At 50.6% G+C, this 24,251-nt stretch overlaps 1 protein-coding gene across 1 annotated transcript; it reads left to right on the top strand.

The window, feature by feature from the left end:
- MAVS (mitochondrial antiviral signaling protein) lies at positions 1 to 24,251 on the top strand. The gene is made up of 7 exons (XM_084626182.1): positions 1 to 84; positions 6,794 to 6,923; positions 9,018 to 9,192; positions 11,417 to 11,703; positions 12,552 to 13,497; positions 15,727 to 16,073; positions 17,590 to 24,251. Exons 2-7 carry the CDS (start codon positions 6,807 to 6,809, stop codon positions 18,358 to 18,360), a joined length of 2,643 nt encoding a protein of 880 aa, XP_084482308.1. The 5' UTR covers positions 1 to 84; positions 6,794 to 6,806; the 3' UTR covers positions 18,361 to 24,251.

Genomic DNA, 24,251 nt, shown 5'->3' with positions numbered 1-24,251 from the left:
GCGCGCGAGAGTGGTCGCTGCGCGCGCGGGCGTGTCTCGCGTGCCCGGGCGGGGGCCCTTCCGCTGCTGGTGTCGCGCGCGCAGGTAAGGAGCGGCGGCCCCCGGCCCTCTCCCGGCTCGTGGCGCCGGGTGTCCTTGCACGAGGCCGGATTTTGCGGCGGGGGCTGGCTGAGGTTTGCCGACGCCTTCTCTCCGCCCGCAGCAGCCCCAGCGGGAGGCAGGAGCGGGGAAAGGCGTTGGCGGGCCCCCTCGGTTTAGCAGAAGGCTTGGCCGCGCCGCTGAGCGGAAGGGAGTCTGGAGGAAGCTAGGGCAAGCTGGGTGCGAGTCAGTGGAGCAGCGCGTTCGCTGGATCAAGCCGAGACGTGAACAAGACGGCTCCAGGCCGAGGGGGGGCTGCGGGAAGGGCAGAGACTCCGCACCCCCCCCTTTTTGGATGCAAAAATCTGTGGAAATGTGTCTCCTTCTTAGGCAGAAAGCCCACTCCCCTTTTGTGCAGGAGTTTGTGGTGGCATTACAGCCTCAAAGTGTGATCTCGCATCACATTAGGCTTGGCCATCCTGGACGGGAGCGCCCTAGGGAAACCTCAAGGTGGTGTTGGGGAATTAAGTAAGGTGCACTCGGCACCCCGGCACTGAACTCAGCTCAACTCAGGAAGTGAGGAAAGGACGGGTCTCCTCGATTCGGGGACTGTTGGGGACCAGTTCACCTCTACAGCTTTTGTGGCATGCAGGGAATCACTGGTGCCTTGCTCCCCACATGTTACCACACATCCCAGAATGTCCCCTGAGCCAATCCTGTAGCTCAGAGAGAGGCTCCCAGGACAGGTGTTATTTATGGGAGGGGTTAACTTCTTCACAACCCCTTTGCATTGGCAAAGGAGGTGTAAAAGGGCTAAATGAATTGTGCTGTCAGTAGTGAACCAGTCCCCTAGCATCATGTGCTCAGAGTGCCATGTTTTGAAAGAGATCCATGGCTGTGATCCTGACCTCTTGTGGACAAGAGATCCCATAAAAGATGGGGTGGAAACCGCCCAAAGCCACAGACAAATTCCGCAAAAAGAACAGGAGGACTTGTGGCACCTTGGAGACTAACAAATTTATTTAAGCATAAGCTTTCGTGAGCTACACAGCTCACTTCATCGGATGCATGTAGTGGAAAATATAGTGGGGAGATTTTATATACACAGAGAACATGAAACAATGGGTGTTACCATACAGGCTGTAACAAGAGTGATTTGGTAAGCTGTTACCAGCAGGTTTCAGAGTAACAGCCGTGTTAGTCTGTATTTGCAAAAAGAAAAGGAGGACTTGTGGCACCTTAGAGACTAACCAATTTATTTGAGCATAAGCTTTCGTGAGCTACAGCTCACTTCATCGGATGCAAACTCTGGAAAATACAGAAGATGTTCCACAGTATGCATCCGATGAAGTGAGCTGTAGCTCACGAAAGCTTATGCTCAAATTAATTGGTTAGTCTCTAAGGTGCCACAAGTCCTCCTTTTCTTGTTACAAGCAGGAGAGCGGGGCTGGGGGGGGGGACCTTTTGTAGTGATAATCAAGGTGGGCCATTTCCAGCAGTTGACAAGAACGGGGGCGGGGGGGGGGGATAAACAAGGGGAAATGTTTTTACTTTGTGTAATGACACATCCACTCCCAGTCTTTATTCAAGCCTAAGTTAATTGTATCCAGTTTGCAAATTAATTCCAATTCAGCAGTCTCCTGTTGGAGTATGTTTTTGAAGTTTTTTTGTTGAAGAATTGCCACTTATAGGTCTGTAATCGAGTGACCAGAGAGATTGAAGTGTTCTCCGACTGGTTTTTGAATGTTATAATTCTTGACGTCTGATTTGTGTCCATTTATTCTTTTACATAGAGACTGTCTAGTTTGGCCAATGTACATGGCAGAGGGGCATGGCTGGCACATGATGGCATATATCACATTGATAGATGTGCAGGTGAATGAGCCTCTGATAGAGCTCATGCAGACTCATATTTTACTCATAGAAGGACTGTCAAGGAAAATGGAGGAGACATGAAAGACAATGTATGAGGTCCAGTCAGCAGTCCGTGTGCTCTGGGGTGGCTGGCATGGTTTAATAGTCCCTCTGTCTCCGTCAGCCCCTGCCAGCAATAGCTTGGGCTACTCAGTGATCTCTCCATCCTCACCTCTTTCAGGGTAACAAAAAAGTCCATACAAAACCTAAATCTAACGAACTTATACCAGGCTTTCCGCATCAATCTGGGCTCAGTAGTCCTTGCTCCTTTACTCTCAAAGCTTACAGAGAGGTCTCCTGTTGGCATAATAAAATCACCCCCACGAGCAGCAGAAGCTCTGTCTCCACCAACATAGCGCTGGGTACACTAGATCTTATGTCAGTGTAACATCTCTGGGCGGGGTGGAATATTCACATCCTTGGGTTCTGCCAACACAAGCAGTAGTGTAGACCTATCCTAAGAAGCAGCATTAGGGCAATGTAATCATGCTGCATGCTCCTTGTCTGTTTCCTGAATGGTAGGACTGAGGCTATGGCTACACTAGAGAGTTTACAGCTGCTCTAATTACTTAATTACTCCAGCCCCCCCACCCCTTAGAGGGCTTGCCCTCCACCCTCCCACTTCCCTAGTTCTTCTCACGCAAGCAGCAAAAGACCAGAATCCAAAGTGCAGACAATGGAATGTTTATTGGGGTTAATTTCCAGCAAGCATGATTCCAATTTTCCCACCCACTTCCTGTTTGACCCCGGTTTATATAGTAATATTCTCAGCTATACATTAACCAATCATCTTACTGAAATTTAACTAACCAATCCTAACATACTGTAACATAATTCTCTAACCAATTATATCCCACTACCCTAATTAACTTACACTTAGGTAAATTAATTATACACCAGACAGAAAAATTAGAGAAACAGACAGATTAACAATAGAAAAGTGTGGGCCATAAAGATAAAACAATACAGAAATGAGGGTTTCACAACCATTGATAGGTGATTTCTTGCCAGACAGGATGCTATCAAACTACGTTTTCTTTAATCATTTTAAGATCTGTTTCTTTATCTGGTAGTGATGGGCACTATCAGGACAGGATCGTCTTCCTAACAGCCACATGCCACCTTATTTCCATGTGACTGGTTTGGAATGTGAGGATGTGACTGTAGGTTTCCCAGCTTATGGCTGCCCCTGCTACTTAGCCAAAGGCCTTAGCCTAAGAACAAGGCATCAGACTATCCTAGTGAGAGAAGGTCCATATACAGGCAGACTGTGATTTTGAGTCTTGGTTTTATACCTCTATAACCAGCTAAATGATAAAAATACACCTAAATTTTTAAAATACAGGCCTTTACAGGCAGACCCCCCCCTTTCCCCCCCCCGCATGCGAGTGGTGGTAGCTATGTTGGTGGGAGAAGCTCTGCCATGGACATAGCACTGTCCACACCTGCACTTATGTCATCATAAATTATGAGGGTAGCTAATTCACACCCTTGATGGACATAATTTATGTCAACTTAAACTGTAGTGTGTACACAGCCACAGTGGGATTTGAGAAAAGCAAGTAGCTTCGGCTCATCAGTAGTCATGATCAGAGGGGTTGCTTAGTAACAGGAAATGGAGTTTCAGCTTTCTGCAGGATTTCAGCCAAGAGCTTACCCCTATCAGTTTCACCCTGCTCAAAGCGCTGTAGTCTCTGTGAAGAAGATGTCAGATGCTAAACATTTGTCACGTGCCCTTTTTAAATCAGAGCAAACCTCAAATGACGTCCGTCCCCCGTCCTGGCCCACCCCAATTGCTATAGAAAAATCAAGCGGTGCACATGCTACAATAAACATTTAAAAGTTATACTCTAGCCCAGAAGACAGAATTTTTGTAACCCATTTTTACCCCTGATAAATACAAAACCTGGTGCAGCCTTCGTATTGCTGTGCCACGTTAGGGCCAGAGGTAGAATTCCTGTTGCAAACCGGGGTCGTGTGGTCTAGGGTTTCTCAGATACAGCCCCCCCGCCCTCTCAGTACAGTGCTGATTTTAATAATCAAAGTGTTCTAAAATGCATGTGTATAGCAGTAGTGCCATGAAAACTGGTATTTCACAGCAGGGGCTGGAGTAGGCTTTGGGGGACAGTGGGAGAGCACCCACTGAGATGAATGGGCCATTCCACACCTCTCAGAGCTTCTGTGTCATGTGTTCTCATTCACGGGGCTGCGGAGCACCATTTAAAATGGGGGTCTTTGATTGGCCCCTCTGCCTGATCCTCTTCTCTTCTCATTTCCCTGGCCCATGAGCCCCTTCGCCCACCCCCTCCAAATCTGAGTGACTGGTGTTGCAACGTGGCTCATGGAATCTCAGCACCACTGAGGTTTGGTGCGGCCCAGAAGTGGTTGGGATGTGGCCCAGGCGGCCCTTCTGGGTCCGTGGCCTGTAGATTCATCTGAGAATATCCCATGGAGCCGAACGGTCCACCTTGCACCTCTGTAATCCACTTGCCTCCACTGCAGAGGGTTGTGCCGCGCCCCTTCCCTTGAGGCTAGCCCCCGAAGTCTATGACTCTCCTCCACTTGCCCTTGCTGCCTCCAGCCAGTAGATGTGCTCCTCCCAGCCCAACGGTTACCACCTTCCTATCTCCCTGCAGCCTCTCCAGCCCTACTTGGGGTACCGAGAAGGACAGAGCTGATAGATGAGTGGCAGTGACGTGTTTCTAGGAAGTCTGGTGCTAACGCCCTCCCTCAGCATGGGTGTCCCTTGTCATATCCCCCTTACTACCACCACTTCCACGAAAAACAAAGGGAATTCACTATCCTTGTCTAGCAGTGCCTTGTACTCTTCCCGAATGCCAAGTGCATCCCTACTAAATAATAAAGATTTGTATTCCCTTGGACTGACCAGTCGGATTTTAATTAATTAATCCCCAACTGAGCACTAGGGCTGGAGCAGACCTATTGCAAACACATGTTTGCTGCTGACAGTTCTAGAGGAAGCTGGGGCAAGGAACTGGCTGAAGCCAGTTCAGAGCAGAAGATGCTGACGTGACAAATCCGGTTTGTGACAGCAGTTGCAGGGAGAGTGGGCCAAATTCTGCTTTTGGTGACATTGGTGTAAATCAACCCCATGGATGGTAGTGGAATTACCTTGTATTTACACTTTTACCTGAGAGCAGACTTCGGCCCAGTATTTTTGCCAGCCAATGGGAGCTGTGGGAAGTGGTGGCCAGCACGTCCCTGCGGCCCGCCACTTCCCACAGCTCCCATTGGCCAGGAACGGCGAACCGCGGCCACTGGGAGCTGGGGGGGGGGCGTGCCTGCAGGTGGTCAACGTCCACAAAATGTCTCACGGCCCGCAATCAAATTACCCTGATGGGCTGCGTGCAGCCCATGGGTTGCCCACCATTGGTTTAATGGCCATTAATTCAAATTTGGAACACTGGGAGTAGAGAGGCAGCAAGGAAAAGGACCTTCTTTCCATTGCTTGGAACAGACAGACCCTGTTTTAGCCAATACAGGTGAGCCCAGCAAATTGCAAGGATCTGTCCAGTTATTTCTGTGGCCTTCATCACCATGGTATCTGAGCACCTCACGAATATTAATGGATTTTATCCTTCCAGCGTGTCAGGAAAGGAAGGTATTATGCCTGCTTTACAGATAAGGGACAAGGTAGACTAAGTGACTTGCCTATGCTCAGCTGGGATTGGAACACAAGTCCCTCCCAATCCGGCGTGCTATCCACTATCTCATTCATCCGCTTTATCTGTATCAGTTTTCTCTGTCATAAACTCCATCCAGTTTCATCTCTTGGTTTCACTGAGGAACATGCTTTGATTCTCTTTCTCAGGAAACTGCAAGTGTTTGCTGTGTAGAATACCACATCACTTCACAGCCCAAGCGATAACTCTTTTATTTATACTGTTTAGGAGGTTCTAGTAGTATACAGTTTGAGGGCCAACATTCCTACTGTAGCAAGAGTTGCATAGAAAACCTAGTGCTGCAATGCGTAATATATCAACATACTGAACTGACTGAAATCCCTTACTTAAAATCGAATAATTTGTAAACTCTCAAGGCAGCCACAATACTAAGTCTGAAACAAATCTAATCCTAATTGTAAAAATAATGGCTTTATAATGCCATTTTCCTGTTCTTAAAAATGTGTGTCTTGCTGTGTGAAAGCCCAATATGAACAATTGATCATACAGTGAAACTGACTAGATGCGAAGTGCTGTTAGATCAGGGATTGGCAACCTTTGGCACGTGGCCCGTCAGAGAAAGACCGTGGCGGGCCAGGCCAGTTTGTTTGCCTGCAGCGTCTGCCGGTTCGGCCGATCGCAGCTCCCACCGGCTGCGTTTTGCCGCTCCAGGCCAATGGGGGCTGCGAGAAGCAGTGCAAGCCGAAGGAAGTGCTGGCCGCATTTCCCGCAGCCCCCATTGGCCTGGGACAGCAAACCACAGCCATTGGGAGCTGTGATGGGCCGAACCTGTGAACGCCACATGTAAACAAACTGGCCTGGCCCTCCAGTGGCTTTCCCTGTTGGGCTGCGTGCCAAAGGTTGCCGATCCCTGTGTTAGATACAAAGTTTTAATAGAAAAAGTTTTCATTTTTCATAGGATTTTTTTCAATAAAAATGTTCTGAGTAGCTCCAATTATTATTATTATGAGACTGTAAGCTCTTTTTGGTAGGGATCATCTGTTTTTTCTGTGTTTGTGCAGTGCCTTGCACAGTGGGCCAACCTGCAATATAAAAGTTAACTAATAACAACTGCTGTGTGTTGGATTTTTTTGCTAAATTGATCTTCTCGCTCCTAGGTGCGAAGCAAAGATGGGGTTTGCTGAGGACAAGGTTTATGACTACATTAGGGAAAACATGCACGACTTCCATCGCATCCGGGTGCGCCAGCTGATTCACCATCTGCCGTGTCTCTCTGATGCAGACAGGGTAATTCTTTATTTATTCTTTACCTCTGTTTTCTTCTTTGAACCTGCCATGCTAGTTCAGGCACACATGTGTGGGAACGGGGTTGGGGTGACAGTAGATATCATCCCTCCACAACTCTAACCTCCTGTCTCGCGGAACCAGCAACTTCGCCCCAAACTGGAAAATGCTCAACGTGCTAGATCAGTGCTTAAAACATCAATGTACAAATCGCTGGGAAGAACAAATAGAAAACAACAAGCTAGACTGCTCTAGATTCCTGGCCAGAACTATCATGCTAGTGTGGTGGCCGACCGGCTGGGGATCTAACCTGTGACCTCCAAAGCTAGAAGCTTGAACTGCCACAGCTTGAGCTAAAGCATCAAGTCTCCCAAGTAACTAGGCTCACATCCTCTATGGTGCAGGCACAGAGAGGGGGACACATAATGCATGCTGACCAGTGGGTTACACTGCCAGATCCCTCATCACAGGGCGATGTGCAAAACTAAGGCAGTCTCTTGCCAGCTACAGAATTGGATGGTGGCTGCAAACTAGAGGTGGATACTGGGAGGCATAAAGCCCAGTCCAAACCCAGAAGGAGTAGCCATGCAGCCAATGGGACACAGTGATGCCAGAATTGTAACTAGGAGGGAGCACAAGTCAGAGAGATCCTTACAGTCTCAGATATATATATATATATTTAAATATTGAAAAGTGATGAGGGAAAACTAACCAACTGGTGGAGGGGGTGGGGATGGGAGACACAGAGCTGGCGTCATGTTACCCAGCAATCTGTCCCTCGAGCAGCCATGGACACTCATGTCATATCCAGTCCCAACCCCAGCATGAAATGCCCCCGTCCTGGGCAGGACACCTGAGAAGTCTGTCTTGTTTTTAAGGAGTCTGTCTGTCTCTCTCTCTCTGTGGATTGTGCTGCCAGTAAAGGAGAATTCTTGGTTTGAGCTCTGTGTGTGGTAAGAAAGAGGGAGAAAACCACCACGTGTGGGAGTGTTTTGTGGCAGCTGTATCTATAGCTGCTGCTGCTCACGAAGTCTCTACCTAGTTAGAGCAGGGAGCTGCTTTCTGCAGCCTGGGCTCTCTGTCTGCATCTCAGGGACAGACTCTTCCTGCAACACAGGTGCAGGTAACCAACCAGCGTGCCCTGCCAGCTAAGAACAGCCCAGGTAATTAGGAAACCTAGGAATTGCCAGATTGGATCCGGTGCCTCTGGTCCCGTGTCTTGTCTCTGACAGCGAGCAGCACCAGGTATTTCTGAGGAAGATGCAAGAACTCTGCAGTGGGCAGAGGTGGGGTAGTCTGTCCCTGCAGAAAGATGATCTCCTGATCCCTAATAGTGATCAGCTTAAACCGTGAAGTATGAGGGTTAATATAGTTGTTAGGCCTGTGGCCACTGCAGCTCATGGAGACTGTATGGTCTTGGCGTGCATGGCTGTATTCTGACTGGCAGGCGGGCTGCTGACCCTCAGTTACTGATCCCCCCCCCCCCAAAAAAAAACCTTGAAAGGTAAAGGGAGAGCCATACAGCAGGGTTTGAAAAATAGTGCCCCTTCCTGCCCCCCCTTCCTTACTCTGTTTCCTCCCTCCCTCCCTAACCGAACCTCTACTCCCGCTGCTCTCCAGCCTTGGCTTGCTCCTGGCTTTCGCCTGCTCCCCTGTCCAGAGCTCCCGCTGGCTGCAGTCCTCGCTATGGGGAGGTGGAATGTAGGGTACAACATGGAGGGTGCTCAAGGTTCTGTGAGCTGTAACTGCTTCCAGCCCTCCTGCTCTGTCATCCCTCCTGACCTGCGGCACCCCTGCTTGTCCTGGCTCTACGCAGACCCAGTAACATGTTAGCATCCTGCCTTGCAATTCCCCTTGCTGCTCCAGCACGGGGCCACCTCCTCGTACACAACACAGAACTCTGCCAAACTGTGCCGTGGCTCCTGGAGCTTCCTCTTGCCCTGAGCAATCCTGCCAGCTGACTCCTGGCTAAATGCCTCGGCCTGAGCAGGACCCCAGGTGCTGAGCGGCCGAGCGCTTTGTCTGACTCCTTCTGAGACTGATGAAATGCCCCGTAGCCAGCCCCTTTCTCAGCGTTCTCTCCCTGCTGATTTTTAGGAAGAGATCGAAGCCCACGACGACAGGAAAGGGAACGAGCACGCCGTGTGGGAGCTCTTCTTCTACCTGAAATGCAGGAATGGCTGGGTGAAGGAGCTCATTGAGGCGCTCAGGAAGAACAGGCACCATGATCTCGCAGACAGGGTTCAGTGCAAGTACGATGCTCACCAAGTCCGTAAGTTTCCTTGCAGCACCTGTCCCTTAATACATGCTGCGCTCTCTTAACTGCCTGGCCCTGGGACTCTCTCTAGCATCACCACAGTATCTCAACGCCTTGCAGTCTTGACTGTGAGGTAGGGCAGGGCTGTTATCCCACAGGTACAGGGGGGCCAAGTTGTCAGAGAGGCCTAAAGCTGCCAGTAGACACCTTGTGGGATTTGCAAAAGCACCAAAGCAGGTTTCAGCACCAAACTCCCATTGAAATTGAATAAACACCTCTGAGGATCTGGCGCTAAGTGACTTGCCCAAGTCACATTGGCAGTCCGTGGCCGAGCTGGGATTTGAACTCTGGTCTCCCAAGGCCCAGGCTAGTGCTGGGAATGGGCGACAGGGTCGGATCACTTAATGATTACCTGCTTTGGTCATTCCCTCTGAAGCACGTGGCAAAGGCCACTGTTGGAAGACAGGATACTGGGCTAGATGGACCTTTGGTCTGACCCAGTGTGGCCATTCTTATGTTCTAACCACTGGTCAATCCTTCCTCTGTTTCTTTCCCATTTCCTGGAAGTCTCTTTGAGGCTATCACTGCTGTGATTAGGAGGGAGTAAGTTTTAAATATACAACTCCAATCAATTGTAGAGACCGGCACCAGTAGCAAAGTCTGACTCCTCCATCCCTCCTGCCCGCAGGGTTAATAAATTAACCCCAGCCTTTCACCCGCTTACCCCTCTCCCGACCCACCTCCTTCTTGAAAGCTTGGTGATGCATCTGCTCTGGAAGTCAGCAGGTCCTGGCTACGCTAGCAGGTTCCAAACCTTGGAGGCTTCTCCTCAGAAACAGCACCTGCCCCTTCCCCTTGTTAAAACCTACAGGCTGCTGGGTCCAGCTGCTCAGCTGATCTTCTCTGCAGTGGCACGGCCCAAGGAAAGAGGTGGAAGTTGGCACCCCAAATCACTGAGGTTGAATCCCACGTGTAGAATTGCAGGGCACAAGGGTAAGGTGGCTACTGGACCTTCGTGCTGGGCCATAGCTGGAGTTTCTGAATGGCCTGAAGCTGCAGCCCCATGTTGTCTGCTTTGCAGTAATTCAGACTCCAGGTGACAGAGACCTGGAAAACTGTAGCGAGGTCTGGCCCCCCTTCAAGCGGAATGTGATCTTTCCTTCCAACTGCCTGGGACCACTAGAGAGCCGATGAGACCCATCCCCAGCTTGCAGACTGGTGTCACAAACAGCCAGCAAAGTCACTCAGTGCAGGGAGCAGCAACAAACCTCACCCGGTCTTGTGACTGCCTCTGCCAACCTACGAGCGCTTGCTCATGGGCTAACTCTTAGCCTTGCAGGCCTTGTCCAAGCCTCCATCTCTGCTAGGCACAGGGTAAAGGGCACTGCCACGCACTAGTGGGTTGGGTAAAATGGGGAGAGAACCCTGAGCATCATCCACATAGAAAATATAGACTGTGGGCTCTTCACTCGCTAGCTAGTCCACGTTGAATGAGTGGCGTGGTAGAATGGGACCTTGTGAAGGCAAAGGGGTCCAGCGCAGGATCCTGTCTGTCCTGGCGTGCTTGGCTTTGGTGCTCAAGCTAACAGTCCCTTCCAGGGACAAATGGGAGAAGTCTGGTGGCGGTAAGGTCACCTCCTGGAATCTTCCTGTGCGTGCCGCAGCCTGGCTTTGAGCTTCAGGGGACGCTGCAAGCTCCTCTCCTCATCTGCTCACCTGGAGCAGCACCTGGCTGATCAGCAAGTGGGGGAGGCTGACTTGAGCAGGAGATCGATAGTTCTTGGTTTCTCTGTGTGTGATCTGTGCCTGGCAGGATGCCCTACCCTGCGTATAGATTGTATTTGTACTCATATATTTTTGTAATGAGCCGGGGCTTAGTGTGCCAGACACACACAAATGCTCCGTAGCCTAGGTGAGATGAGGTGGGTCTCAGCCCAGTTGCTAGGGGACATGTCCATTTCAATGGAAGTGCTGTCACAGTGACAACAACTGTTCATTGACTGTCTCAGCTGAGAGCTGGGAGGTTGAACGAGCCATGGAGAGCAAGAACTCCTCACTACCTCATAGAGGACGCACCTCTGAGTGAAGGTACATTTGTTGTCGGTGCCTGGTTTCCCTCTGACTAGACAGAATGCTTCCCTTCTACAGCCACACCAGTGCTAAAGTCAGCCCCTGCCGGTACTCCCCATCTCCCATATTACCCATCACTTCAAATATTCTGTGCTCTCTCTTCCTGCAGGTCCTCGGAACAAAGCACCACTTCCTGCTGTGAATAACTCTCTGCCCAGCTGCAAGTCGGTTTGCTCTCAGATGCCTCCACCGACAGCTAATCCTCATCCTCAGCGCGCTGGCCCCACCTTTGAGAACAATCCCCACACGCCTTCATTGCCTAGGCAGCCAGCAAGTCTCCCAGAGCCTAACATACCCCTGCCTCTCCAGACGAATCCGTCTGGAGTGGAAAGCTACCAAGACCTGGGGGAATACAATACTCCTGTGCAAGAAATGGAGCCGTTAGCAAAGCAAAAGGTGTGTTGGTCTCTGAGAGTGTCCTGTGGCGTCATATCTCTTGGGTTTGGTTGACAAGAACCTGACTCTTAAAACTGGGCCGAGTTCCTGCCTGTGTCCCAGCCCCCTGTGCTGTTCTGACCGCTCAAAGAGGCTAGAAGTCAGCCAGATCCCGGCTCCTGCACTGCTCCCATTCCATCCAAAGCAGATGCGCTGCAGCCATTCCAGCCTGGTGCACATGATCCAGAGATTCAGGGTGTTACAGCCAGCTGCCCAATACCCACCTTTGCCATGGGTTTGATAGATTGGGGGCCAGAAGGTGGTCTGGACCCTTCTCTCTCTCTCCAGCTGGTGCTGCCATCGCTCCTGCCCCAGAGAAGTGGCTGCAGCATGTGCCGGGTACCCTGTCAGTCACGTTCTCTCTCTGGAGGTAGCTGTTCCATTCTACGTGCCCCGGCACACGGCGATTCCTTCTGGTTCAAAGGCGATCTCGGTGCTAGGGAAGTGCTGGAGTGTCACCCCCTAATTCCCGCAGGCCCCAAGGCAGGGGAGAACCCAGAGTGACTGCCTCCAAGGCGAAGAGGAAAGCTAGTCTCCATGTCCATTCAGTCCTTGCTTCTCTTCAGAGTTCAGTGACGAGGGTAAAACACCACCTCCAAGGGGCTCTGCCTATTGACCAGGGCTTAGGTGTAGAGGCAGCGCTGTGGAGAGAGGAGTTTGGACACCAGGGCTCTGTCTCCTTCCGAACACTTGGGTCAAAACAAGGCCTGGGGGTGGGTCTGTCCAGCGCCTCGAGGGAGCCTCCATCCCAATTTGGGCCTAAAGAATAATTCTCTTATGGTCTAAACACATCTCGTTTTTTCTTCCAGGTTGCAGAAGATGCCCTGACCCCGTGGAGGGAAGCTCCAAGTCCCCAACCCACTGGGAACGCAGCACTAGCTGATCTCAGGGCATCACAGGAAGGCAGTAACCATGGAGATGGTCTGTCCTCAGCAGCAGTCCAATTACCTCCTGGATCACCAGCGGGACACCTGCTGGGTTGTGGGGGTGTGCCCAGAGGAGAGGTGGAAGTGGCTCAGCCAGGCAGACCAGTATTTGACCCAAGCGGACAGGGGCAGGACTGGGCTGGCCGCCAGCAGCATCCGGTCTGCGTGAACGGTGGGTATTTTGGGAACATGAATCACCTGAACATTGGGAACAGCAGAAAGGCATCCATGCCTGGAGAGCCTGTTCAGAGAGGTGAGCCGGCCGCCGCTCCTAGCCCAGAGGATTTCAAGAACCAGCCAGAAGAGGTTTACTATTCTTCTTTTGAGCGCTCTCCCCTGGCTGCCAGTGCCAACAGAGCTGTCCCCGGACATGGGCAGCAGGCTGGAGATTCGCTCCGGGAACAGAAGATTCAGGCTTTGCAGGGTTACGAGAATGGGAACCTGACGAGCAGCATGGTGGATGTTCATAACCCTGTCCTTCTGCAGACCCAGTTTGATGCAGAGCAGAAACGTGCCCAGGGGCAGAGAGAAGACCATGGTGGAGAGAGGGATGCGTTTCCTCTACACCAAATCAGAGATTCCGCACAAAGCACACACAGTTATGGCGAGTTGGGAGCCATCAAAGGAAGGACTGACTCTAGCCCTGCAATCGGATCAGCGCCCGCCTCTCAGACGACGAGCACCATCCCCACAAACCTCAGCGAGGATGCGACTGCTCATGATTTGGGAGCATTAGATCTCGGCACAACACGCTTGGCCAGCTCCTCTGAAAAACTGGCTTCAGGCCCCTCTGCTGGACCTTCCCAAGGGATCCCTGAGCAGAACTCAGGTAGCACCATCAATTCCCACTGGGGTGGGTGGTCGGGCGGGTGCCTAGCAGATACCCCGGGCGTTGCCAGTGTACCAGCAAACAGCAGGAGTAAGAGCTTTCCCTGTCAGTATTCACACAGGGCCATTTTAGTCTGCTCCTGGTGCAAAGGGGGCAGCATCTTCATCACCGGGGATGAGTTAGGGACATTGAAACCTGTGATCAAAATTGCACTGGCTTCCAGCTGCAGTGGGAATTGCAGTGTCTGCATAGCATCCACTGGCTTCTCCTACCCCCAAGCAGAATTTGTGGTGTGGGGGAGGTACACTTAGAGGTGCACCTGACTCAGTGCAAGGCTGTTCTTGGTATTGTGCCACTCCACTCCATGTGGAACTGGCTGGTCCACTCGCTGGCTAAGCGCAGCCAAAGCTGGATTCGTCGCAGCTCATCAATGCTGGGCTGGGCCAAGGCTGCGCCAGGCTTGGGGAAGGAGGCAGCACCACGTACCACATGTGTTTTGAAGCCCCAAGCCACTTCTGGTTTCCCAGCGACATGGGGCAGATGGGACCTGGGGTGAGTGTGACAGGGAGGAATGGGGCTGACCACCTTGCTAGTCTTGGAGTTTCCTGTTCCCCCACCCAGAAGGCTAAAGCCAGACTTTGCCCGTGTCAAGAGAGGGCCCCTCCCATGGTGTCTCTGAATTCACAGCTCTCCTTGCTCCAGTGCCTGGGTTCCAGGCAAAAGTAACTTGTTAGTACAATTTCCCTGTAGGAAACAGATATACACCCAGAAGTGAGGGACAGTCTCTTGGCCTAGTTATGCACCTGAGTCTTGGGCCCCGTTTGTCAGCAGGTTTGCCAACCTGTGCTGCCTTCAATCAGGTTTGCCAGGGGAAAAACCGGCCAAATTTGGTGACATGCCACGTGGGACCAAGCCAAACTTGGCTATCTTGGGCTGAGTTTCGATTTGGGTTTGGACTTGGACTAGAGGGGGGTGTCAACCTCCCATGAACCAAAACTAGAAAATGGCTTCCCATGAACCCCTGCAAAGTGGAGATGCTGGTTGTAACCAGATAGTGAATGTGACTGTTGCTGTCTATGCTAGCCCAGCTGACTTCTTTACAAAGACTTTCCCCAGCAGTAGGTCCAGGTTGTAGAGTTGTGTTACGGATCAGAGCGCTGTGAGAGACAGAACCAAGAGAGAACCCCACAGCACTCTGGTCAATCCACCTGCTCCCTGTGGCCCAGGCCGAGGGCCAAACACCTTGCTCAGAGCTTGAAGGTACTAGAGAGATGAATTTGGGAGCCAGTGAGCTTAGCTACTTCGTCAACATGGGAGGTAGAAAAGAGAGCTATAAGCTGGAGCCCTTACTACCTTTCAGTGGGGGCGAGACGGATGGGGTGTGAAGGGTAGGGCTTCGCATGGTGCTGGCAGCAGACAGATGTTTCTGAGGATGCTGTGTAGCATTCCCAGTTACCTGTCTACCTGGAATTGACCAAACCTCTTAGCTCAGATTACAGTACAATGGAGGTTACTAAATGCCTGACCTGAGTCCGTTCCTTAGTGCCTCTCATTAGACCAGCGGTTCTCAAACTGTGGGTCAGGACCCCAAAGTGGGTTGCGACCCCAATTTTAATGGGGTCACCAGGGCTGACTTAGACTTGCTGGGGCCCGGGGCCAAAGCCTAAGCCCGAGGGCTTTGACTTTTCTCCCCAGGCTGGCAGGGATTGGGCGGGCTTAGGCTTTGGTCCCCTCTCCTGGGGTCCTGCAGTAATTTTTGTTGTCAGAAGGGGGTCACGGTGCAATGAAGTTTGAGAACCCCCGCGTTAGACCCATCGCCCTGTGCCCCACAACCACACTCCTGTTCTCTTTCATGGGCCTGCTCCAAAGCTCTCTGAAGTCATTGGGGGGATCTTTCCATTGACGTCAGAGCCCTTTGGCTCAGACCCCTGTTGCACACATTGTTTGTTAACAGTGCGCGTCATGTCCGGCAGGCCTAATGCAGAATGACCTCCTCCCCTCCCTTTTTGTCTGGAGCAACTATAACATTTTCCCCCCTGTACCAAGAAACGTGGCTTCATAAAGAGGCACCGGATAAGAGACTCCTTCTGGAGACCACCCCCTCCCTTGGACTGGGACTTTCCCATTGTTAAATAGTGAAATATTGTTGGGGGCGGTGGGAAGGAACTCCCAACTCCTATTCATTTCATACATCCTGATTAATACACGTTGTGCCTTGTTTCCCTCCAGATCCTCAAAGCAAAGTCCAGATCCTAGCTCCTGCAGCTCACATGCTACGCCCCGCTTCAACTCCTGGACCCAGCAACGTTCTTCCAACTAGTTCCCCCCTCCATCCCAGTACGACTAGCATTAAGAGTGTTCTCAAGCTCTCCAGTGCCATGCCTGCTGTGGAATTCCCTGACCCTAGTGGCTTCTCCTCTACTGCTGTGATTCCGCCTAGTTCACCTGCATTGCCCTCTGACCCGTCAGAGCCAGCGTTCAACAGCGACCTGGGTGAGCTGAAATCTCCCGTCCAAGAGTGCAAACTGCCAACGAGAGAGACAGACAGCAGCAGCACCTCCATGCCAAAGGAGAATGTAGGTTATCACATGTGTTGGATGTGTGTTCACCTTGATCCTGTTGTACACAATGACCCCAAATGGTCTTGTTCTGCCTGAGTTATGGTCTCCCGCAGAACCATAGCCTTTCAGAGAGATCCTGCCAAACAAGCTCCCTTTAGCCTGGACCCTTTCTGCAGGTTTTTTTCTCTCCATTCTCCTTGCCCTGTCCCAGAGCCTTGTTTAAACCGAGTGAGGTTCTAATGGTAGAATCGGGCAGCACAGTCCGTAATCATGGATATGAAGGGCTTGAGTCAAAGCCCACTGAAGTCGGCTTCTTCCACCTTTTCCTCACCTCCCCGTCCCAAAGGGTCCTCCAGAGCCCTGATAACCTCCTCACCTGCCCAGAGGCTTCCCATTCCTCCAGCCGAGGGGAGCTAGCTACGACCTGTGTTCCCTGTTAAGCTGCGCGCTTGGGCGACCGTGCAGGAGAGATTCAGATGCCACCCAGCTGATTATCAGAGCATGCACAGCCAGCAGTGTGTGTTCAGGTGCCCCTCCCGCCACGTTGCTCCATCCTGCAGCTGCTCCCAGGATCCTCCTGCTGGCTGTGCAGAGTGGGGAGGAGGGTGCTGATGTCAGGGTGTCCCCCCTCCCCTGTACCCCATCTCTGCAGAGCAGGGCAGAGGGGACAGCCTGGATCAGGAGGCCTCGGAGCTCCTGAGGTCTGAATGGTGAGTGGCTGAGTGCCTTCTTAAAGAGACAGTGCACTGTTTCTGAGATTTCCCCAGCAGTCAGCTCACACTCTCTCTGTCTCTTCCTCTCCTCCTCCCCGTGTACCCCATCTCCACAGAGCCGGGGAGGGGAGACAAGACAATAGGGCTCAGGACAGAGCAGGAGAGCGTTCAGTGAGTGGCTTAAAGAGACAGCGCATGGCACACACACTATCTCTGTCTCGCACACACAGCCAGCACACACACCATCTCTGTCTGTCTGTCTGTCACACACACACACCCACCCACCCAGGTGTCTCTCTCTCTCTCACACTCATCCTATTATTGTTACTACTTGGTACTTCCTGCAATGCACATATATTCTCTGTAATTTTATTCTTTCAAAGGGTGTTATTTTTCTGTTTTGACTGGTCTATGCATTTCATAATTTTTACTTCTCTTACACTTAAATTTAATTCTTTGAGTAGTGAGTTCTATAATGCCCAACCTCTCCTGGCTGGAGTAATATCCCTATGGTAACTTTTAAAAAATATATATTATATCTAGGTTTTTTGTTCCTACTGGTAGCGCACATCCACACATACTTTGGTGCACGTAACAAAATTTATTCCGCACATGGATGGAAAAAATTAGAGGGAACGTTGGCCATGACCCTTCCTTCTGAGCCACAGAGTGTTGGGAGGGATTGGTGTTAAGCTGGGGGCAGCCTGAAGCTGGGCTTGCAACACTCAGCCCCAAAGCAAGAGGTCAGGTGCCATCAGTGCTTCTGGTGACATGCTTCAGTTTGTGGTCTAACTAGTCCCTGTTGTTGTCTCTTGAAGGCAAATCAAGCACCAAAGCCCCCTGCTCCGAGTGTGACCCAAAGCAGTCCAGGGTTCCCTGGGAGCACAGTTCGCACCACCGCAAGGGAGGCAGGGTGGAAGATCCAAAACGCCTTGCCAGGCTCCCCTGGGGGCTGCCAAGTGTTCTACAGTGAGCCGGATGAAGAGGTGGAGCTCAGCAAGCCAGGTGTGCTAACCTCCACCGGAGGTGTGGAGGAGCCAGCCCAGAGGCAGCCAGAGTCACCCGAGACAAATGTCCAATATTCTGGGAGGTCCAACCGCTTCTTCCTCAGCAGCGAGTGCACTCTGGGCAGCAATCCCCTAATGATAAGCGAATCCAGCAGTGCCTGCCCCAGCTCCAGCAGAGCCCAGAGGAATCAGCCTGAAGAGAATCACTACTCCTCTCAGTCTGACCACCCCCTCCCATCTTGGGCTACCAGCAATGGCCCAAGAAGAGTCGAGGCTACCAAAACCAGCAGAGCCTCCCTTCTGCCAGAGAGCAGCAGCACCTGGGACAGCACAGCTGTGGGAACTCACGAAGTCCATGTGGTTGAGTATCCTGGCGCTGATCTGGAGGAGGCTCCCAGCCTGAGGGTTGTAGCCAGTGTCTATGAGAACCCATCTCCAGCCAGCTCTGGCTCGAACATTAACAGGCCAAAGCGAGACAGTGATGGGACATCCTTCCCCTTGAAGGACTATATACTGCCAGCTGCCATTGCTGCATTCGCTTCTGTTGTGGCTTTCCTATTCTATAAGCATCTGCGGAATTAGGAGTTGAGCAGGGTGGAGAGATAGAACATCACTTTGTTCAGCCACAAAGTCAACTGTAAACTTCATGCTTAGCTTTCTCTTGCATAGGAATTTTAACTGGCATATTTAAGGCTAGGCTGGAGGGTGGAATTTCGAACACACTATTCAGTCTTTTTTGGAAATGAGGCCTCAGATGCCTGACCCCCTTATGCTCTTCTCCATCCTTGTTGTCACCAGTTGCCTTCTCATATACTTTCCTTCTCCTGCTGCACCTCAACCCACCATGCAAGCCGTCGCTGATGGACCCTTATCTGAGACAGTGAAATTTGCAACCCGTTCTGCAGATGCTCTTATTCACACCTGTCTGTGGGCCAGTGCAGTGGAAGGGGGTACCAAAGAGACAGGTGGAGGCTTTCTATAAGAGAGAGCTTGTTGTCCTGTGAATCTCAGGATTCCTACTGCCAGCTCTGAGAGAAGGAGTTTCCTTGCAGAATCTGAAGTGTATGAACGTCAAGAAAACGCAGCTGACCTCTGCTGCTAGGTTTTGCCCAACTTTAAAATGCTGGTGCATGGAGAGGGGCTGGGCACTAGCTCCTGTGCAGGTACCTGAACAAGGATACTACCCTGAACTCAAACGTGGTCCATTGAGGGCTCTTCTGGCTTTCTCCTCCAGCCATGCCTCGTGATTGGGTCTGTGTTCACTCTCCCCTTCCTTCTTGCTATGTGTTTGTGTATGACTGGCTGGGTCCACAATTCAGGATCCTCTGCTCTCGCTGAGTTGAATGGCTGTGCTGCTGGTACAACTATTCACTCATGGAGGGCTAGCATGAGGCCTGTTTGCCAGTCAAATCCCACTGGCAACTAGGCCCTTTGCACTGGGGTGAATTTCACCCATAGCTTACACCTCACCGGCTTGAATCCAGACCAGATCAGTAACTTGGTTGTTAACATCTAATGCCTTTTCAGTGCCCTGTGTGAAATGAGCAGGGTCTGAAAATCTCCTGCTCAGCAGGTAACCAAGTTACAAAAATCCCACAGCTGGTCCCACTGGTGGCAGTCCCAGCTGAGAGGCCCAGGTTTAAAATGGACCATGGAGGTTAAACTACCATTCTGTATACCTACAGGGGGGTCCCTCCAGCTTTGAGGCAGTGTGGGGAAGTTTGCACTGCAGCTTCCATGCTGTATCTGCTCTGTGACTAAGTAGAGAGGTCAAATAGACTGTCACCTTTCACTAGCACGAAATTCTCTTCCCATGCCTGCAGGGGACACCACTAATCTTGTGGTTTCCTTCTCCTCTTAGCGTACATTTCCCATACCTGTCATGCTGCATAGCCTTAGTCAGAGCATGGGATTACATGCAAAGGCAGGTGTTGCCTGTTGCAGTCCTAGGCCTCCCAATTGTCTGGGCGTAATTTTACTGTAGAATCAGACTTTAAGTGGAAATGGGCGGGTGGGAATTAAGTAGTTTGAGAGAACTCAGCCACCATCATGGTGATGGTAATGTATGTAACTGGGTCTGTAGGTCAGTTGAAGCAACTGTCCTGCAGGATTCAAGGAACAGAGAATATCCCTCCAGCTTCATTGCTCCAGCGAGCATGAGGTTTACTCCTTTTCCTGTCGCATTGTCTCAGTGGTTTTGCTAAGGAGTAGGGCCATGATTTTGGCAAGGGTATTTTATTGAAAGTCACAGGCAGGATGTGGGAAATAAACAATAAACCGTGGATATGTATAGAGAGCCAGCATTAAGGGGTAGCAAACAGGGCAATTGCCCAGAGCTCCGCAAAGCTAAGTTACAGGCGGTGGGGCTCGGGCTTTGGCTTCAGTGGAATTTTGAGGAAATTGCAGAGGTCTTGTGAAAATCACAGAATCCATGATTGACTCAAAGCCTTACTAATGAGAAATCAGAACTGACAGCTATGGTAGAGTGGCCATTTATGTAAAACTCTCCAGGTGTCAATTCTGCAACTGCCCAGGACCTGACAGTGTTCCCTGTTCCTTGCCCCACATGCCCCGGCAGGGCTGAAGCCTGAGGCCCTGAGCCCCGCCACCCACAGCTGAAGTTGAATTCTGAGCAACTTAGCTTTGTGGGGGCCCCCGTATGTGGGGCACTGGGCAGTTGTCCTGCTTGCTACCCCCTAATGCTGGCCCTGGCTTTTATATGCAGAAAAACCATTGCTGTGGCATAGGTGGGTTGTGGAATTTTTATAGCGGGGGGGCTCAGAAAGAAAAAGGTTGAAAACTTCTGCCCTATTTCATCCCAAAACACAATGTGCTTCTAAACTGCGTGTCCAGCATGAGGGTCTGCAGTGGGACTAGAGAGAGGCTGGTCCCAAGATGGTCTTCACAGCTAACTAACTATGTACCTTGTGAGGCAGAGCCTCTTCCACTTCTTAATTGAACCTGTTCAACCGTTAAATAATCCAGCAGTAAAACAGATCAGATTGGTTCTCTGCCAGGTGAATGCAGTAAGAACTGTATAGCACTTAACCTCACAGGAACTGATGTGATCTTAACATTTTCTAGTTGGAGCCAAAAGATGCAAGGGGTATAAGGGCACAAAAAAAAAATGTGCAACAAAAACCACAACTTTGTAGTCATTGATGAATGGATGAAAAATTGAAATGCTTAAATGATTTTCTCCTCCTCCCCCATTCCTATGCTCAACTGGCTGGACTTTACAGTGTAGGAATTTGCAGGCCAATAGTCCTTTTTGCTGCAAAAAAAAAAAAACCAAACCCACAGACAGCCCCCCAAGTTGTTAGCATTTCTGAAGAGTCTGTTCTGCATTTACACAGTGGAAGTTTTCCTCCCATTTGGCAGTTTACACTCCTAACTGAGGCTAGTTCAGTCCAGTAGTTAATTTATGTGCAGTTAGCTTTCAGCTGATAGAACTTACTCCAAAGACAGCTTCCAGTCCAGAACCTGCTTCTGGGTCTGAACCTGCATGGTGCTGAGCACCCTCATCTCTCAGTGACTTACATGAGAGTTGAAGGTACTATACTCAGCACCACACAGGATCAGGCTCTATCCTAGTTGGAAGCCGTCTATGAGTAAGTTCTGTCCGCTGAAAGCTAGCTGCATGCAATTCCAGGATTGTATTAGCCTCAGTTAGGAGGGTGAACTCTGCAGAGTGGGAGAAAAAAATCTGTTGTTTGAGCACATAACAGGCTTTCAAAAACAAAAACAAAAAAGAAATCTTGCAGGTTGGTTTTAATTTTTTCCTCAACAAGCCAGCAACGAGGGGAGCAATTCAGTACATAAAATCTATGTGCTTGGAGATGGAGGAGGTAACCTGTTCCCAAACCTAGAATAGGAACTCCTGAGCTCTAATCCCATCTGTGACAATGACTCCCCTTTGGCCATGGACAAGTCACTTAACGTCCCTGCCTCAGTATCCCTATCTTGATAATGGGTATATTTACTTGCCCATCTCACAGGGTGGAGGAGGATTAATCCATGGGCCAAATTCTATGAATGGAGTTTGGGGAGGGAGTTTAAGTCTCTCAGAATGTGGCCTACTGTCTGAAAGACAACAGTCCCAGTGTAAGCATATCTGGGTATGAAACAAACAATTTTATGCCATGTTTATGAGTCTTGTTTGTTACAAGCCCTGTCCTAGCAGAGTTCATAAACCCTGTAACATTATGAAAACAGGTTTTTATAATGGGAAGTGTCAGGCAACTGTAACTCTAACAACCTCTGCAAGTGCAAGACTTGTGTAGCAGAAGGTGCCCTGAGTTTTAGAAGCCACCTTTAGCTTTTTCCTTTTCTCCCCCTCAGAGAAAAAGAGGGAAACGTAAAATATAAATGTGCCCAGTTGAAGTTAGAAATCCTAGTCTGCAGTTTTTAATGGACCCTAGAGGAGTTAACATCAATCCCCATGAGACTTGAGGAGAGCTGGGCTCCTAAGTTTAAACACTCAAAAGCTGGGGTATGAGCAGGATAATGGGTACAATTTTCAAACCTGTCTGAGGGCAGGTCTGCTCTGGAGCTGGGAAGTGTCACTGAGGGTACTTCTACACTGCAGCTGGAGGTGTACTTTCCAGCACAGGTGGATGTGTATGTTCTAGCTCTGAGCAAGCTAGCATGCTAAAAACAGCATAGCCACAGCAGCACGGGCTGGCCACTCAAGTGTAATCCTGTCTGAGACCATAGGTACATACATGGGTGGCTAGCCCCTGCCCCCTGGCCACGCTGCTGTTTTTAGCATGCTAGCTCGATCAAAGCTAGCACAGGTACGTCTACCCAAGCCGGAAAGTACACCACCAGCTGCGGTGTAGGTGTACCCTCTGATTTAGGCGCCCAACTCCCATTGGCTTTCAATAGCAATGTCACAAAGTATACTGACCCCAGAGCACCCCGGCACATACGCAGTGTTGCCAGTGTCAAAAGATCAAAGTGCATGAGTCAGACCCCCACCCAAATCATGAGATTTTTTTTTTTTAAAAAAATCTTCACCCCCTATATTGCAAATTTTGTGGGGGTCTCTTGATCTTTTGATCTCCCCCACCCATCCCCAGTGTGTGCGTGTGACAACTAGCCTTGCCCCCTCTCCCAAATTTATTGTGCATGGTGATTTTGGGCCCCGCTGCGGGAGCGCTTAGCCCCATATCTGCCCGTCCCCTGCCCAGCAGCTAATTCTGCCTGCCACTCCCATCAGCTCAGCCCCCTGCTCCATCAGTTCACTTACCCTGCCTCACCTCTGCTCCTCTTGAGCACTTTACCCCCCTCCTGCCCCTGCAGGGGAGTGTACACTCCACCTTCCCAGGCTGGGGGAGGAGCAGCACCAGGGGGTCTTCATGCCCCTTCCTAGGTTGGGTGCTGCAGGGAGGGAGGGGAGGAGCAGAGGACCCATCCCAAGGAGGACTGGAGCTGCACTGTTCTGCTGGATTCTTTAGCTCCTTCCTCCCCTCCTGTGAGAGTGGCTTTGAGTTGCAATGATACTCAGACCTCAGTGGTTCAGGAGCCAAATTAGCAACCAGCATTACCCAAAAGAGCCACAGTCGTGTGAATTCATGGTTTCATTTACTATAGTACTAGAGATTTATATTTACACAGTATCACAGGGGAACTATTTATTTAGTTTATATGTATTATTCTCACAGCAAATAAGTTAATAACTTTAACTTAATTGGTCAATAATATTGTGAAAGCATCCTGATTGGTTAATACCTTAGACTGGTTAATAATTAAATGACACAGTGTTTTAATATAATGATCTGCAAAGAGTGACAGGAGCCACATTAAAGAGCCACTTGCGGTTCATGAGCTGCAGTATCACCTCTCTAAGAGTGGTTATGCTGCCCCAGGAGGTGGGGCAGGCAGCCAGAGGGCTCAGATTTGCTAGAGGGCTGGAGTCTCTTGAGTCATCGCCAGACTGGCTCCAGCCCTAGCTGAGGTTGTCAGGTTGTCACGAGAGTTGGCAACACTGCGCTTGCCATCGAGGCCTGGCCTGGCCTCCAGTCAGACTCCTTCTAGTGTCTAGCCCTGTCAGGCGTGGAGTGTCTTTTACTTCAGTAGTCCAAAAGGAACCCATCTGTGGCCACCAATGGAACAGTCCTTCAGCCATTGTGCAGCTGGAGTTCTGGTTCACCTCTTCGTTGCTCAGGCGTCCTTGTCGCCCCTCGGTAGGGTGACCACCCATCCTGAATTGGGCAGGACAGGCCCGAAATGCACATTTCAAGTCCTGGTCCTAGGATGGTTTCAGAGTAGCAGCCGTGTTAGTCTGTATTCCAAAAAAGAAAAGGAGTACTTGTGGCACCTTAGAGACTAATCAATTTATTTGAGCATAAGCTTTCGTGAGCTACAGCTCACTTCATTGGATGCATAAAGTGGAAAGTACAGTGAGCAGATTTTATATATACACACAGACCATGAAAAAATATACATTGTTAAGGAGAGTGATCACTTAA

Source organism: Lepidochelys olivacea (assembly GCF_965140295.1).
Source record: "Lepidochelys olivacea isolate rLepOli2 genome assembly, chromosome: 4".
Lineage (NCBI taxonomy): Eukaryota > Metazoa > Chordata > Testudines > Cheloniidae > Lepidochelys > Lepidochelys olivacea.
Note: the sequence above shows the minus strand (reverse complement) of the source record. Positions and strands in the feature narration are given on the sequence as shown.